Here is a 16,112-nt window from a genome sequence, read left to right on the forward strand (position 1 = left end):
GCCTAGGGTTTCCAACTGGTAACCTCAGCATTTAGGTCAACACTTTCTTGTAATTTAATGAAACCAAGGGTTACACTATGCATGCCATGTAGAAGGCATCAAAATCCACTGTGACTGTTTAATGTGTGCCTCTATGGAGGAGTTGAGTCTCTGGTTCTTGGTGGCCACTCATACTCAGAAAGCTGACACAGCCTAGACACAATCATGTTCTGGCTGGATTGAGTGACATACTGGATGAGAAAGTGCTTTGTAAATTACAAAGGGTGGGAAGTAAAACACTGTTAACATTATTCAGTATCTTTGGAAATATTAATAATTCATAAGATTGCTTTCTCAAGTATAGAATGTACATAATTATTAGCACTAGTAACAATAAAAATGCGTTCTAGTTCTTGGGTACCTGCTCAAGTAGAATAGGTACTTGTCATAAATTCTTTCTAATTCTTACAACAGTCCTGAAAGAGAAGGTATAATTATCTTCATTTTACGTATGAAGAAATAAGGACTCAAAGATGTTAAGACACTCGGCACAAGATCACCCGGCTAGTAAACAGCACAGTCAGGAATCCAGCCAAGGTTTGTCTAATTCCAAAGCTTTACCACACGTGCCTTCAAGACAATTATGTATTGCTGACACTAAGTTATCCTTAGTGCTATAAAAGTAACAAAAAGATAGAGCAACTTACAGTAAAGCAAATGTTACCCTGAACAGTTAGAACAAAGAGTGTATAAAACATCACGTGACTAGCGATTTCATAAAAACTGAGACTATCACTTGCATTACAGAGCTAACAGTATGAACAGTTGTTGAAAGATAACTGCTGTACAAACAGTCGTAAATACGCACATGTAAAACGGTGAAATTTGAATAAGGTCAGTGGATTGTATCAATGTCAATTTCCTGTTTATGAGATTGTATTATATTTTTGCAAGATGTTACTATTGAGGCAGATGGGGTAAAGATAACTGGGCTCTTGCTGTTTAATTTCTCACAGCTGCATATAAATTTACAATCATATCAAAATTAAAATTTAAGAAAAAAGATAATTGTCATGATTTACTTACAGCAAAGTTACTCTGAGCTGCATAGTGCAGGGGTGTTGCTCCCTGGCTGTCGGATGGGATGGTTCCAGACTTATTTCTTTCTAAAAGCAGATGCACAATCTGTGCATGGCCTGAAAGCAGACACAACAAGGTAGCTATCTCATACAAAGAACATTAATTAGCCTGACCAGGTGGTGGCGCAGTGGATAGAGCGTCGGACTGGGATGCGGAAGGACCCAGGTTCGAGACTCTGAGGTCACCAGCTTGAGCGCGGGCTCATCTGGCTTGAGCGAAAAGCTCGCCAGCTTGGACCCAAGGTCGCTGGCTCCAGCAAGGGGTTACTCGGTCTGCTAAAGGCCCGCGGTCAAGGCACGTGTGAGAAGGCAATCAATGAACAACTAAGAAGTCGCAACGAAAAACTAATGATTGATGCTTCTCATCTCTCTCCATTCCTGTCTGTCTGTCCCTGTCTATCTCTGCCTCTGTAAAAAAAAAAAAAAAAAAAAAAAGAACATTAATTAATTTATAATCTATTTAAAGGAAAGGAGTAAGAAAAATACTAGCTCATGATACAACATTCAAAATGGTTTCTGAGTGCCGGTCCTCAGTGCAGCATAGTATTTTAACTTCTCATTAAAATACTATGATTATGTAGAACAAAGGCAAAACCTTACAACACTAAAAACTTAAATTGTCATTCAGGAGGAAATGACATTAATTACTATTGCCAGATTGAGAAAAAAGAATATTAGGTGTCAGTGTATTGTATTCTCGGGCTTTGCTTTATAAAACTGCCCATAAGAAGCACGGGAGGTGTGCAGAAAGCCAGCCCCACTCAGCCACCAGCGCCCCTCCGCTCCAGGTTCCACTGCCCAACCAGTCTGAACTGCACAGCTGTTCTCTCCTACGGTCCAGGAAGACAAACCAGAATACACTCTCTGAGGCTTTCCATCCACCCACTCTGTCCTCCCTCCCCCAGTCTTTTAACATCTAAGCAGTGATTTCAAATCCCAGAAAACCCGTGGGCAGGAAGGATAAGGCGGAGATGGAGAAAATGCTCTGCAACGCACTCTGGAGGATGTGGTCTCCACGAGTGAAGAACTGTAGACAGGATCGAAGAAGGAACAAACCTGGTAGCAGTGTATTTAGGAAACCGGAGTTTCATAAATTCTCTTGCTGCAGTGTACTGAAGAACCAGGCAGCGAAGAAGATGCCACAGGAGCAGAGCAAGGACATGCGCGGGAAAGCCAGGCAGGAAAGAGGACTTCAGTGAGAGTTGTGCTCATCGACCTGCCCTCCCGCTACGGTTTGAGATGGCACTCTCCAGAGCACAGACAGACAGAAGTAGATTCAAAGGTGATCTATGCCACGGGGTCGCCTGAAAAACATCTATCTTGTTTGAAGGGTAAACCACCATCAGAGAGATGAATGCCTCAGAAAGTGACCTAGAGAAGGATCCAGAGGAAAATTTCAAGAAACTGTTCAGCATCTTCAATTTAGTGTAAAGAGATGGCCTCTAAGAAATGAAACACACTGTCCTAAGAAGAAAATGGATGGAACTGAAAAGGTATAGAAGGAGATAAAAAGGGAAATAGATAAAAGAAATATGAATGAGAGAAGGAAATCAAAATACAATCTATTAGAGGCAGAAAGAAAGCAGGATTTATGGAAAAAGTCAATTTAGTGATGTGGAGACAAATTTGTGAAGTCCTCCCAGAATGGAAAAAGAAAAAAAAAGGGAAAAAGATAAAACTGCACATTGAAATGAACTCTAAATAACAATAAATTGATTATAAAACTAAATGCAAATATAAAATTCATTTTTAAAAAGACAATGCATAATTTAAAAACTAAGAGCGCAATAATAATTAAGGGGAAAAAACTCAGGTTATATTAACAAATACTAAAAGAGTGGTAAATAAGAGTGTGCTAAAGTCCTCATTTTAAATAGGCAGGAATCGACAGATGCAGTTTTGCCCTTGACTTTGACTCAGGCTTAAAAAAGTTTTTGATCAATTTAAAGGTAACCACTAATAAAAGCTAAATAACTTCCTGAAACATTAGGGAATTCAAAACCAAATAACAACAAGCCTAATCTTTACACCTAAAGCAGAAAGGAAAAGAAAACAAACAAACAAAATAAAATAAAATAACAAAAGCAAATTTTAAAAAACCCACAACAATAATATTCAAAGAGCAGAATAGCAGAAAAAATACAATTATGTATCTTACAGAAATGACTACTGATGGGTGAAACTCCTTCACTAACAGAGAACGACTCAGATTGCCCCCCAAATCAGACTCATGTATGCATTCTCTCATCTAGAAAAGTGATCCCCAAAAAGATTAAATAAGAGGCATATTAGGGAAATATAAAGAAAAAAACAAATATGATTGTTTTGGCACAAACAAAAAATTAAAGCCCTTCTAAAAAATAAAGGCATTGAATGTGAAAAGCGGATTATTTTACATTTATATTTTTGTTGTAATAGTACTACTTGCTAACGGATCGTAGTGTGCATTACTTTTATGATAAAATTAAAAGACATGACGTTGAAATTAAAATATAGGACAGAGAACACATTTATATTACTAAAATTTAAGCATAAATAGATTTAGGTGTAAAATTGTGTCACACAATTAAAAACAAAAATAAACAGGAGTTAGAGAAAGAGAAGGCAGGGAAAATTCCCTATACTCAGGCACTTCTTTCTACTGCTGGCCTTTTAATCCACATTCGACTCACCTAGTAAAGCTGCCCAGTGAAGTGGGGTTCGAAATAAGTTATCATAAGATGTTATATTGCAGCTTTCATAGGAGGTCAAGACATCTACCACCGTCAGGTTCCCATCAGCGACGGCGAAGTGCAGAGGGGTTCGGCCCTCATAGTCTTGCCAGTTCAGCAGAGACTCCGTGGGAGCAGCATCCTATTGTTAAGGAACCAGAGACTTCAGACATGTACAGAATCCTCAGTACACCACATTTGACAAGTATTAACTGAGCAGTTTTTTGTTTGTTTTTAAAGTGGGAGAGAGAGAGGTAGAGAAAGAGGGAGGAACAGACAGACACAGACTGGAAGGGAGAGAGATGAGAAGCATCAATTCTTTGTTGCAGCACCTTAGTTGTTCACTGATTGCTTTCTCATATGTGCCTTGACGAGGTGGGGGTGGGGGGGCTCGGGCACAGCGAGTGAACTCCTTGCTCTCAGGCTAGTAACCTTGTACTCAAAAGGCAGAGACCTTGGGCTTCAAGCCAGAGAGTTTTGGGCTCAAGCCAGCGGCCCCACACTCAAACCACTCAAGCCACTCAGGCCGGTGAGCCCATGCTCAAGCTGGATGAGCCTGCGCTCAAGCCAGTGTGACCTTGTGGTTTTAAACCTGGGTCTCAGTGTCCCAGGTCAACACTCTATCTACTGTGCCACCACCCATCGGGCTGTATGTTTTATTCTTTTGCTACCTATGTATAGACACAAAAATAATACATAAATTATGTTTTTAATATTTACACTTATGCATTTTACTCCATACATCCTTTGGCAATTTTTTCTGTCAACACTATACTCTGGGGTATGTGTGTTGATATTAGTTCATTTGTTAAACCCCAATTTAGTTTTCCACTCTCCTACTGAAGGATACTGAGGTTATTACATTTTCCCCACTATTAACAACACTGCTGCAACAAGAAGGCTTCCTTTTCATGTCTGCTTGCAGCACATGTGAGTTTTCTCTAGATATAGAAGGGGAATTGCTGGGTTGAAGTATCTCTGTATCTTCAGCTACATATTGTTCAGCTGTTCTCCAGATGGTTGTACCAATGAACACATCCATGGCAATGTGTAAAAGTTTTCATTTCCTCAAATGCTAGCACAAATTAACCATTTGGTATTATCAAGCTTACTGAAATTTTCCCCTTATAGGTATAAAAGGCCTTTCACTGATGTTTTAATTTGCATTTCTTTTATAAATAAGGTTGAAATTTTCAATCATATGTTTATTGGCTACTTGATTATATTTCTCTGTAAAATGACAGTTTACATTAATTCATTTCTCTACTAGATTTTTTTTTTTTTTGTATTTTTCTGAAGCTGGAAACGGGGAGAGACAGTCAGACAGACTCCCTCATGCGCCCGACCAGGATCCACCCGGCACGCCCAACAGGGGGCGATGCTCTGCCCATCCGGGGTGTCGCTCTGTTGCGACCAGAGCTACTCTAGCGCCTGAGGCAGAGGCCACAGAGCCATCCCCAGCGCCCAGGCCATCTTTGCTCCAATGGAGCCTTGGCTGTGGGAGGGGAAGAGAGAGACAGAGAGGAAGGAGAGGGGGAGGGGTGGAGAAGCAGATGGGCGCTTCTCCTGTGTGCCCTGGCCGGGAATCAAACCCATGACTTCCACACGCCAGGCCGACGCTCTACCACTGAGCCAACCGGCCAGGACCTCTACTAGATATTTGAAGCAGATTCTATGAGGCATTGCTTAGGTCCCCTTCAATACTAAAGGACTTATTTCCCCAGCTGCTGGGAGTGCTACCAGCAGATGACCCTCAACAGTCAGCCTTCTAGAATTGCTTCAGCTAGAGAAGGTTACTTCACCCAAGGTCATGTCCCTTCTCGGATTAGGTCATATACAAAGCCATGCCCTCTTACCCCAATGTGAGAACTCTCTGAAGGGCCATCTCAGATTTAGACCTGCTTGTACAGTTAGCCTATTTTATAAAAAAGAGTATAACAGGTATTATAACCACTTCAAAAATACCACAATTGTATTATAGGCCCTTGAATTTCCCAAGGACTAAGATATGCTTATAAGAAAAAAAGATAAATCTTGAGGAAATAAGATATGAGTGAGAATTATCCTTTAAGGACTTCAGATATTAAAATTAACAAATAAGAATATATTATAACTATGAAATATGTGAAAAATAAAAATGAAAAAGAAAGTCAGCAAGAAATAAAAGCTATCAAAATGACCAGGAAGATTTTTAAAAAACCAAATAGAACTTTTAGAAGTGATAAAATATAATCACTGAAATTAAGAGTCAATGAACATAGGCCCTGGCTGGTTGGTGCAGTGGTAGAGCATTGGCCCAACATATAAATGTCCTGGGTTAGATTCCCAGTTAGGGCACACAGGAGAAGCACCCATTTGCTTCTCCATAACTCCCCCTCTCACTTCTCTCCCTCTTTCTCTCTCTTCCTCTCCTGCAGCCATGGCTCAATTGGAGCAAGTTGGCCCTGGGTGCTGATGATGGCTCCATGGCCTCCACCTCAGGTGCTAAGAAGAGCTTGGTTGCTGAGCAATGGAGCAACGCCCTGGATGGGCAGAGTATCACCCCCTAGTGGGCTTGCCGGGTGGATCCCGGTCAAGAAACATGCAGGAGTCTGTCTCTCTGTCTCTTTGCCTCTCCTCCTCTCACTGAATAAAAAAATAAAAAAGAGTCAATGAACAAAGTAAATAAGAGACTAGACTCAGAAGAAAGATTTAGTAAACTGGATGATAGATCTGAGTGCATGAGTATTTGTTGTCTCCTTATTCTTTATATCTTACATCTATTTTACAACCATTCACTTATATCTATTCACTATTTAATAAAAACAAGTATAATCAAAGTCAGAGAATGAGAAATATAAATTCAAAAAGAAGTGGATGAGGGACAGGAACGAGCATGTATCACTAAAATTGGCACATAGAAAACTTCTAAATGGTCTTAAATAGTGGTATTACAATGTTCTATTTCTTGAGTGAGGTGTTCACATGTTTGTCATATTCCTTGGCTTGATAATTCGCTTGTGTGTCATACACAGGATATGCTTTTGTGTATACTAGCTATTTCATAAGAGAAAAATTGTTTTGGAAAGGCTGCCCAGCTCTAAGCAGCACCACCGTACTCACCAGAATGCATCGCACTGTATGGACAGCGCTCGGATCTTTGTGATTGGCTGCCCAGTGGAGTGGAATCTTGCCTTCAACATCGGGAATCCCGATGTTGGAATCATGCTTGATAAGCAGCTTCACGTGCTCAGGGTTATTGTAGTACGCACTCCAATGCAGAGCTGTTTGCTGCAAAATTGAGATTCTCAAAATAACAGTAACAATAACAGCACAACAACAAAATTTCCCCAGGTTTTTACTATGTAAAAGGCACTGTTGTAAGAGTTTTATGTATATTTTATCTTACTAGTTGTCATGACAAATCTGGGAAAGTACCCTTGAATTTGCATGTGATTAAGGAGGAAACTGAGCACAAGCAGGATGAGTAATCTGCTCAGGGACATCCAGGCAGTAAGTGGCAAACTGAGATTTTAACCGGGGCATTCTGCCTCCAGGATCTCCCCTCTTCACCATGTAAGCAGGTAGGTCATCAGGTGCTAAGAAAAGATAATACCGAGAAAGAGAAAAGCAGTCCGATAATTTATGAAAAACTATCAACAAAATAAGTGATGATCTTCATATTCCACCCAGCACCTTAAGAATTTGATACAATGTTTTGAATTTTATTATCTATCAAAAAGAAAATCCATTTGTAGAAATCATACATCTGGAATTCTTTTCTTGTATCAAAGAATAAGTTTAACTATAATTTTACATGACAAATTGTTAGACCTAGTTATTGATGAAAGAGACATTTTGAAAATAAAACATGATTTGCTTTAGATAAAGTTAAAAATGAATGTCCAGAATGTGTTGACATTGCTTTAAAATCTCTTCTGCATACTCATCAGACTGCTTTCTGGACCAAGAGATATATTAAAAAGACACATAGAAACTGTTAAGATATACTTTATCCCTTTCAAGTAGTACTGTCACCATTTGTACATACGTGGTATTCATTCAAAGTGTACCTGATAGGCATCTAACATAAAGAGTTAATATTTAACTTACCACCTTTTATTTATTTATTAATAATTGCAGGACAAAAAAGTCACAAATACAATAGTAATTAATTGCCTATAACAACATTTTCAATAAATAACGTACAGTTTTTATAATGCTTTTCTTTCCCATGTTATGTTTGTTCTGAATATATTTATTGAAATATATCTGTTGAATTTAAAAGTAAAAAGTTTGAGACTGTATTCTTTACATCTTTGTTTTTTATTTTCCTAGTAATTCTTTTTTAAATTTTTTTAAATTTATTTATTCATTTTAGAGAGGAGAGAGAGAGAGAGAGAAAGGGGGGAGGAGCAGGAAGCATCAACTCCCATATGTGCCTTGACCAGGCAAGTGCAGGTTTCGAACAAGCGACCTCAGCATTCCAGGTCGACGTTTTATCCACTGCGCCACCACAGGTCAGGCCCTAGTAATTCTTTTTTACTGTGATATACATAACATAAAACTCTCTATATTAACTGTACAGTTCAGTGGCACTAAATACCGTACATTCAAACTGTTATGCAATCATCAGACCATCCATCCCCAGTATTTTCCAACTTCCCAAACTGAAACTCCACACCCACTTAATAATAACTTCCAATTCCCACCACCTCCCAGCCCTGGCAACCACTGTTCTACTTTCTGTATCTATGAATTTGACTATTCTAGGTACTTAACAAGCAGAATCATACATTTGTCCTTTTGTGTTTGACATTTTACTTAGCATAATGTCTTCAAAGTTCATCAGTGTTGTAGAATGTGTCAAGATGTAATTCCTTTTTAAGGCTGAATAATATCTCACTCTATGTACATACTGGATTTTGTTCATCTATTATAGCTGTCTGTCATCAATGGATAGCTGAGTTGTTTCCATTCCTTTATTTTTGCTATTCTAAATAATGTTTTTATGAATGTGGATGTACAAATATCCGTCCTACTTCCTTCCTGATTTCAATTATTCTGGTTGTACATCCAGAAGGAGTTTTACTGGGTCACATGGCAATTCTATGTTTAACTTTTTCAGGAACTGTCATATTATTTTTCACAATGGCTGCACCAATTTACATTCTTTTTTTTTTTTTTTTACAACTACTTTTTTTTTTAATTTTAGAAAGGAGAAAGAGAGGGAAAGAAAGAGAGGAGACAGACAGAGAGAGAAGGGAGGGAGGAGCAGGAAGCATCAACTCCCATATGTGCCTTGACCAGGCAAGACCAGGGTTTCGAACCGGCGACCTCAGCATTTCCAGGTCGACGCTTTATCCACTACGCCACCACAGGTCAGGCCCCAATTTACATTCTTAACAGCACTGGACAAGGGTTCAAATTTCTCTATATCCACAGCAACACGTGTGTGTGTGTGTGTGTGTGTGTGTGTGTGTGTGTGTGTGTGTGTGATAGTAATAACAGCATCCTAAAGGGTATGAAGTAATATCTCATTGTGGTTTTGATTTGCTTTTCCCTAGTGATTAGTGATGTTGGGTATCTTATTGACCATTGGTATCTTTTTTGGCAAAATGTCTATTCATGTTCCTGGCCCCTCTTTAATTGGTGGTTCTTTTTTTGTTGTTGTTCATTTTTAATGTATGTCATAAAATTGTTGGCCTGTTACAGATTGGAAATTAAAAACAAACTAATCCTTCCCCTCAGATACTTTGAGAACCACTGCTCTAGGCACTGGTCTTGCGCTTTGCTCTGTGCCTGCCTGGACCGTGCAGATTCATCCTCCATCAGTCTCACTGGGCCTCCCACCCTGTTCAGTACAGAATAACATACAGGCACTAGAAGACAGTAGAACATTTCTAGAATATTTGGGGAAGACATTATAAAGTCCAAAGACATCCGCAGCTTCTTAAGTGATTAATGGTCGTTGTGGATTTATCACAGTGCTTATTTTTCAGTAAAATATTAGAACTGTGGACATGTTTTGAGTTAGGATTAATATTAGTTCATAGTAAGCTATAAAATAAAGTTGATTACTTTGGGTTATGTCAGTGACTACTAAACAAAATCTGAAAACTAAAAATACTATGGGAGTGCAAAGATTATTGAACATAATCCCAGTGGATTTAATCATAAGAAGTTTAATTACATGGGAGTGTTAGCAAGAGTCTATAATTAAGTACCTGGTGTAAATGAAGAGGATTATTGTACTTGTCTAACTAGAGCCCACACTTTTTTCCCTGTAAAAAACAATCTGAGGACCTGACCAGGCGGTGGCGCAGTGGACAGAGTGTAGGACTGGGATGTGGAGGATCCAGGTTTGAGACCCTGAGGTCGCTAGCTTGAGCGTGGGCTTATCTGGTTTGAGCAAAGCTCACCAGCTGAGACCCAAGGTCACTGGCTCAAGCAAGGGGTTGCTCGGTCTGTTGAAGGGCCACGGTCAAGGCACATATGAGAAAGCAATCAATGAACAACTAAGGTGTCGCAACAAAAAAACTGATGGTTGATGCTTCTCATCCCTCTCCCTTCCTGTCTGTCTGTTTCTATCTATCCCTCTCTCTGACTCTCTCTCTGTGTCTGTAAAAAACAAAAAACAAAAAAAATCCAAAAATGATCTGAGCAATAAGATGATCAAGGCAATGACCAATGAGGCCCTGGCAGGTTAGTTCAGTTGGTCAGAGCAACGTCCTGAAACACTAAGGTTTTGGGCTTGATCCCCATTCAGGACACAGATGAAAAGCAGCCAAAGAATGTATAACTAAGCGGGACGACAAATGAATGCTTCCCCCTCCCATCTCTCTCTCTTTCTCTCTAAAATCAATTAATAAAAACCAAACACATAAAAGAACCAAGAAAAAAAACAATGACCAGTGTGCCCAATATGTTAAAATTTAAGGGAAGATAGTGGGTCTGAGCAACAAATTCCAGAGCAGATATTAGAACTGAAATGAAACTATTAATATTTCATCAACACCCTTTTCACAGACGAGAAAACTGAAGCAGAGGAATAATTTGTTCCAAGGACACAGAACAAGTAAATGGCAACTTCTAGATTGAAATCCAAGAAGTCTGATGCCAATACCCAGACCATTCAACAACTATGCACTTAGTACACTGCCTCAGGCACTGGCCTCTGCAAATCTAACCACCGTGGTCATTACCCACAACTAGCTGCTCAGTAATGGGTTTCCATTTGATGTCTAGTACTGCCACTTGGATCTTGGGCAAAATTTTAATCTTCCTCAGCTTCCGTTTCCCCTCTGTAGAAAGGAGATGAGACTACCTACCACACACTTTAGGTGAAACACTTGACTCGGACATACAGAGACTTGGAATTGGTCTACCACATGAATGAATGGTATTGTAGGCCTTCTACCTTGAGAGTTCATAGTATCAAAGGACGCATTTGCTTTCTGCTATTTGTCTTTGGTTTTGACACTCCATTACCTTGTTTTTATCCTGTGTGTCCACTTCTCCTGGTGCCATAAACTTCAGCAGAAGTGCTAAACACTTAGGGCTCTTGTGCCGGGTAGTCAAGTGCAAAGGAGTCATCTCCTCCAGATCCTTCTGCATCCAATTTGCTCTCCGTGTAAGTAAGAGTTTCATGAAACGATAATTTCCCTAAATAAAAAATGAAAGACAGTAAGAAGAAATTTAGTTTAGGGTCAAATATTTTTAACATTTTAAGTATTTTAATTATTTTGCTAAAGTAATAACATTCATTAAAATTAATAAAAGGATACTTATAATTCTTCTGCTCTATCAATTGTTTTATTTTTTTCATGTTTCCTTTCTTTTTTTTTTTTTTTTTCTGAAGCTGGAAACAGGGAGAGACAGTCAGACAGACTCCCACATGCGCCCGACCGGGATCCACCCGGCACGCCCACCATGGGGCGACGCTCTGCCCACCAGGGGGCGATGCTCTGCTCATCCTGGGCGTCGCCATGTTGCGACCAGAGCCACTCTAGCGCCTGAGGCAGAGGCCACAGAGCCATCCCCAGCGCCCGGGCCATCTTTGCTCCAATGGAGCCTTGGCTGCGGGAGGGGAAGAGAGAGACAGAGAGGAAGGCGCGGCGGAGGGGTGGAGAAGCAAATGGGCGCTTCTCCTGTGTGCCCTGGCCGGGAATTGAACCCGGGTCCTCCGCATGCTAGGCCAACGCTCTACCGCTGAGCCAACCGGCCAGGGCCCATGTTTCCTTTCATACCCTTTCTATATGCATATAGTTTATAGAGTTGCTGGTCAATATTTCATTGTGTAAAAGCAACATTTTATTTAACCATTCTAATATTATTTCTAATATTTTCTTTATAGGAAATGCTACAATGTACATCTTTTCCACATAGTTTTTTCTTTATTTTTTTCATAAGAATAAATTATCAGGAACCAACTTACTGGGTTCAAAGCAGTTTGTACATTTTATTTTTTTGTGTGTATTCTCCAAATTGCTATCTATAGATTAGCAGCAGTAAGTATAATAGTTTTAGCATATTCTGACCAATATAGCACATTGTTTATATTCAAAATATGACAACTTTGTGAAATAAGCAGAGATTTTACACCCAAATTTACAGGTGAAGGTAGTGATATTCAAAGGGATTAAATATTTTGCTCACAGTCACCTGGTTCATAGGGAGGAGGTAGTTAATTTTCTTGAATACAACTATTTATAGGCACAATAAGGTAGGAGCAACTTGTTCAAACTTTGGGTTCCTGACTAAAATGTGATCTAAACACCAACTCAGAAGTCATTATAGACCATCCACTTGCAGGCAATACTCTCTACATCAGTTAACCCACCAATCTGGTAGAATAAACTCATCTGGAGAAAGAGACCACTATAAGGGCTAGAGCCACACACTGCTGGGGATCCTGGTCAATTATCATAGAATAGTCCCCCCTTATCCATGGTTTCACTTGTCATGGTTTCTGTCACCAGTGGTCAACTGCAGTCTGAAATTATTAGATGGAAAACAGTAGAAATAAACAAGTCATAAGTTTTAAATTGTGTGTAATTTTGAGCAGTGGGATGAAATCTTTTGCCATCCAGCTGTGTCTTTCCCAGGACAAGAATCATCCCTTTGTCTAGTGCAGCAGTTTTCAACCCCTAGCACACATAAACTAATTACTAAAATTCTGTGGTGCACCAAACAAAAATTTTTTTGCCGACCTGACTAAAAATTGGTATAATTTTGATTCATTCACACTGTATGGCTATTGTAATGGTCATTGTCACTTTTTATTTTGACAACTAAAGAAAAAGAGGTCAGTGTCCCTGACTGAATAGTCAGCTACTGCATGTTTTAAAAATTCTTGCTGTGCACTGGTTGAAAATCACTGGCCTGGTGTATCCATACCGCATCCTGTACCCACCCATTAGTCATTCAGTAGCCATCTCAGTTAGCAAAGAGAGAGTAACCACACTCACAAAACTTTTATCACAGCACGTTGTTATAACTGTTCTATTTTATTATTATTGTTGTTATTCTCTTAACGGTGCCTAATTTATAAATTAAACTTTATCACAGGTATGTATGCATAGGAAAAAACACAGCATATACAGGGTTCAGTGCTATCCTTGAGTTTAGGCATCCACCAGGGGTCTTGGAAGGTATTCCCCACAAACAAGGGGGGAATACTGTATAGTATAGTATGTCTGTGTAATACAAAACAAAACCCACAAAAATAGCTCTTTTGATGTCTTTCCTAAGATGCTTAGTACCACAGATATTTCAAAATCAACATAACCGAACAGTATTGCATGATCAAATTTTCTGTCTACATCATTCCTATTTATCTCTGTTCAAAGCATAGTGCAGGGTTATCTGTCCTTTTCATCTTCTGAGATCCTCTCCATCCTTAAGCTTATTGGAAACTTGGCCATTTGGGATTATAATGCGTTGATGTTCTACTATGAGGGGCTATCAGTATTAGTAAGGAAGACATATGTTAAGTAAGCAGCTCCGCCCATGATGCAGACTAGGATGCTCGAAGGCAAAGGGGACCAGTCACAGCAACAATGAGGTGCAGAAGAATGATGAGAGTGGCCTGCTTGCTCACAGGGGCAGAGACAGGATTCAACACAGCTCAAGAATTGGGGCAAAGATAAGAAAGAATAAGGCTAGGAAAAGGGGTCCATGAGATTGTCTATATCAGACAGACAGACTTGGAATGGACTGAAAAATGAACTGACTCAACTCAGAGAGGCTTGTCCTTGACCACCCAAAGTAGAGAACCCATTTGTTCTTTATTTTCTATCACGCTTTTGTATCAATTATATAACTTTTCTCAGCTTATAATGACATATACATGTATTTCTCTTCACTGTGATCTCCCTCACAAGCTTTATGCTACAGAGACTGTTTTAGTGACCATTGTACTTGACATAGTTCCTGGCACAGAATAGGTATTTAATAAACATTACTTGAAGGACTGAGTGAATAAGAGGAAATGAAATACCCTCTAGAGGTTTTGTTTTTACTTTAAAATTCTTACAGTTGCTACATTGGATCATAGCAGTTAGGAATCTTAGTTCTTAGATATTTATTTTTTTACTCTTACTTTTTAATGTTTTGTGTATCTGAGCTTCATTCATAGTAAACACCATTTATCAGGACTTCTCATATTGCCCAGAGTCAACTTCTGAAAAGGAAGGTGCTGAAATTTCCTCAAGAGGGCACCCTGCTCTAAATCTCTTGCCATCTTTTCTTTGAAAAAAGAAAAAGTGCTCAGGAATAACAAATCTATGTGGTACTTCATACCAAAAAATAAAGGTTGACCTTTCTAAGCATAACATTTCAAATATTACAGAATAATTCATCATGACCTTTTAATGATATTCAATCAGACAACCATTTTGATTCTGAAATTTAGAGAAAAAAGGAAGGAAAAAGAAAATAGAATATGTTGACAGGGTGACTACTGAGTTACAGACACAGTACTTCACATATTCACATTTTACATTATTCTGGGGACTGTATCTCCAAGGTACATCTAGTAATAACTGATTTACTCATTCATTCATTCAACAGTTGTGAGCCTTTTCTTAAGCAGACAACATAAAATGTTTGCACTGAACCTCACTTATTACAAAGATCTTTGACAGATTTCATTTTTGCTGCTCACGGAAGTATGGAAAATTTTCACAGATGAAATAAATTATCTTTTTGTGCCTCTACTTCCTCAGCTGTAAAACAGAAATAATAACAGTACCTGACATTATTATGCATATGATATGATAAAGATAATATCCATGAAGTACTTAGAACAGTACACAGAGAAAATGCTCAGTAAATGTTTGCTAGTTTTATTATGAACAGTTTTCCAGTGCGGTGGAGGCGATAAAACACAGACGGTCAAGTGAAACCAAGAATGGCTCATGACAGAGGGCATGTAGATAGGAAAAGATGACTTTACATGGTATGCATAGTTCAGTTAGTGATCAGGATAAAAGGTTAGGAATAGGTAAAAGTAAAAATAGCTGGGATGTTATAAATAATGTTTTTATGATATTTTTTCTTTACACTGAGAATGATATCTATACTCTACCCATACATAAGGATGATATAGGACCAACAAGGGCATACCCAACGGGAATTTTAGCTGGTGCTATGATAGGTCAGCTACATAATCACTACAGCTTCTCTTATTTGAAAGGAAAAAGACACATCAGAATGCTTAGACTTGAAACAATATTTTGCAGTTGAACCAAGGTCAACATCCTTGGTCTCATGAACAAGTATTTATTAAATTCCCGGTGTATGCAAACTCAATTCTAAGAGTGAGCATAAGGGACAGAGAAGCCATGGAGATAAAATCAGGAGAATACTTCTCGTGTCAGTGGAAAAGGGGAATTAACTTGCTGTCTAGTTCGAGGCAGCAAGATAATTTTATCTTTGAAGGCTGTATGATTCTGGGGACCCATGTTAGAGGCTACTTTGCTTTCTGAAGAACCTCCTCAATACAAAAGGAAACAAAATGTCTAACATTTCCTCACTATTGCTTGAAATCGGGACTTCTTAAGTTTTCAGGGTTATTCTTGTAACACAAATTCTTTGGGGAGGATTTTGAAGTTAATCATTTAGTATCATCTCTTAGGATCACATAAACCTTATCCTGAGGTGTAGACTGTTTTAGGAACTGCTTTTATAATTTTTGACTGGGTAGAAAATAGCAGAAGAGCAAAGGAGAGAAAAGAACAAAAGAATGTACATTCTTAAGAAAACTCTGATGGTTAAGACAGAAGTGAGAGAGCTGAAGTTA

The 16,112-nt window shown here is 38.9% G+C and overlaps 1 protein-coding gene across 5 annotated transcripts in view; it reads right to left on the reverse strand.

Moving 5' to 3' along the window:
* Positions 1-16,112, reverse strand: part of INVS (inversin) — a 138,093-nt gene that overhangs the window by 65,275 nt on the left and 56,706 nt on the right. For 4 of the 5 annotated variants that reach the window (XM_066367554.1, XM_066367551.1, XM_066367553.1 and 1 more), the window contains exons 4-7: positions 11,300-11,473; positions 6,932-7,099; positions 3,791-3,971; positions 1,066-1,175 (exon numbers count right to left, since the gene is read on the reverse strand). In XM_066367554.1, the coding sequence (XP_066223651.1) occupies positions 1,066-1,175; positions 3,791-3,971; positions 6,932-7,099; positions 11,300-11,473 (633 nt within the window). Of the gene's footprint in view, positions 1-1,065; positions 1,176-2,174; positions 2,282-3,790; positions 3,972-6,931; positions 7,100-11,299; positions 11,474-16,112 lie in introns of those variants that run through there. The other variant, XM_066367555.1, reaches the window with a different exon arrangement.

This window comes from Saccopteryx leptura, chromosome 2 (genome assembly GCF_036850995.1).
Source record: "Saccopteryx leptura isolate mSacLep1 chromosome 2, mSacLep1_pri_phased_curated, whole genome shotgun sequence".
Lineage (NCBI taxonomy): Eukaryota > Metazoa > Chordata > Mammalia > Chiroptera > Emballonuridae > Saccopteryx > Saccopteryx leptura.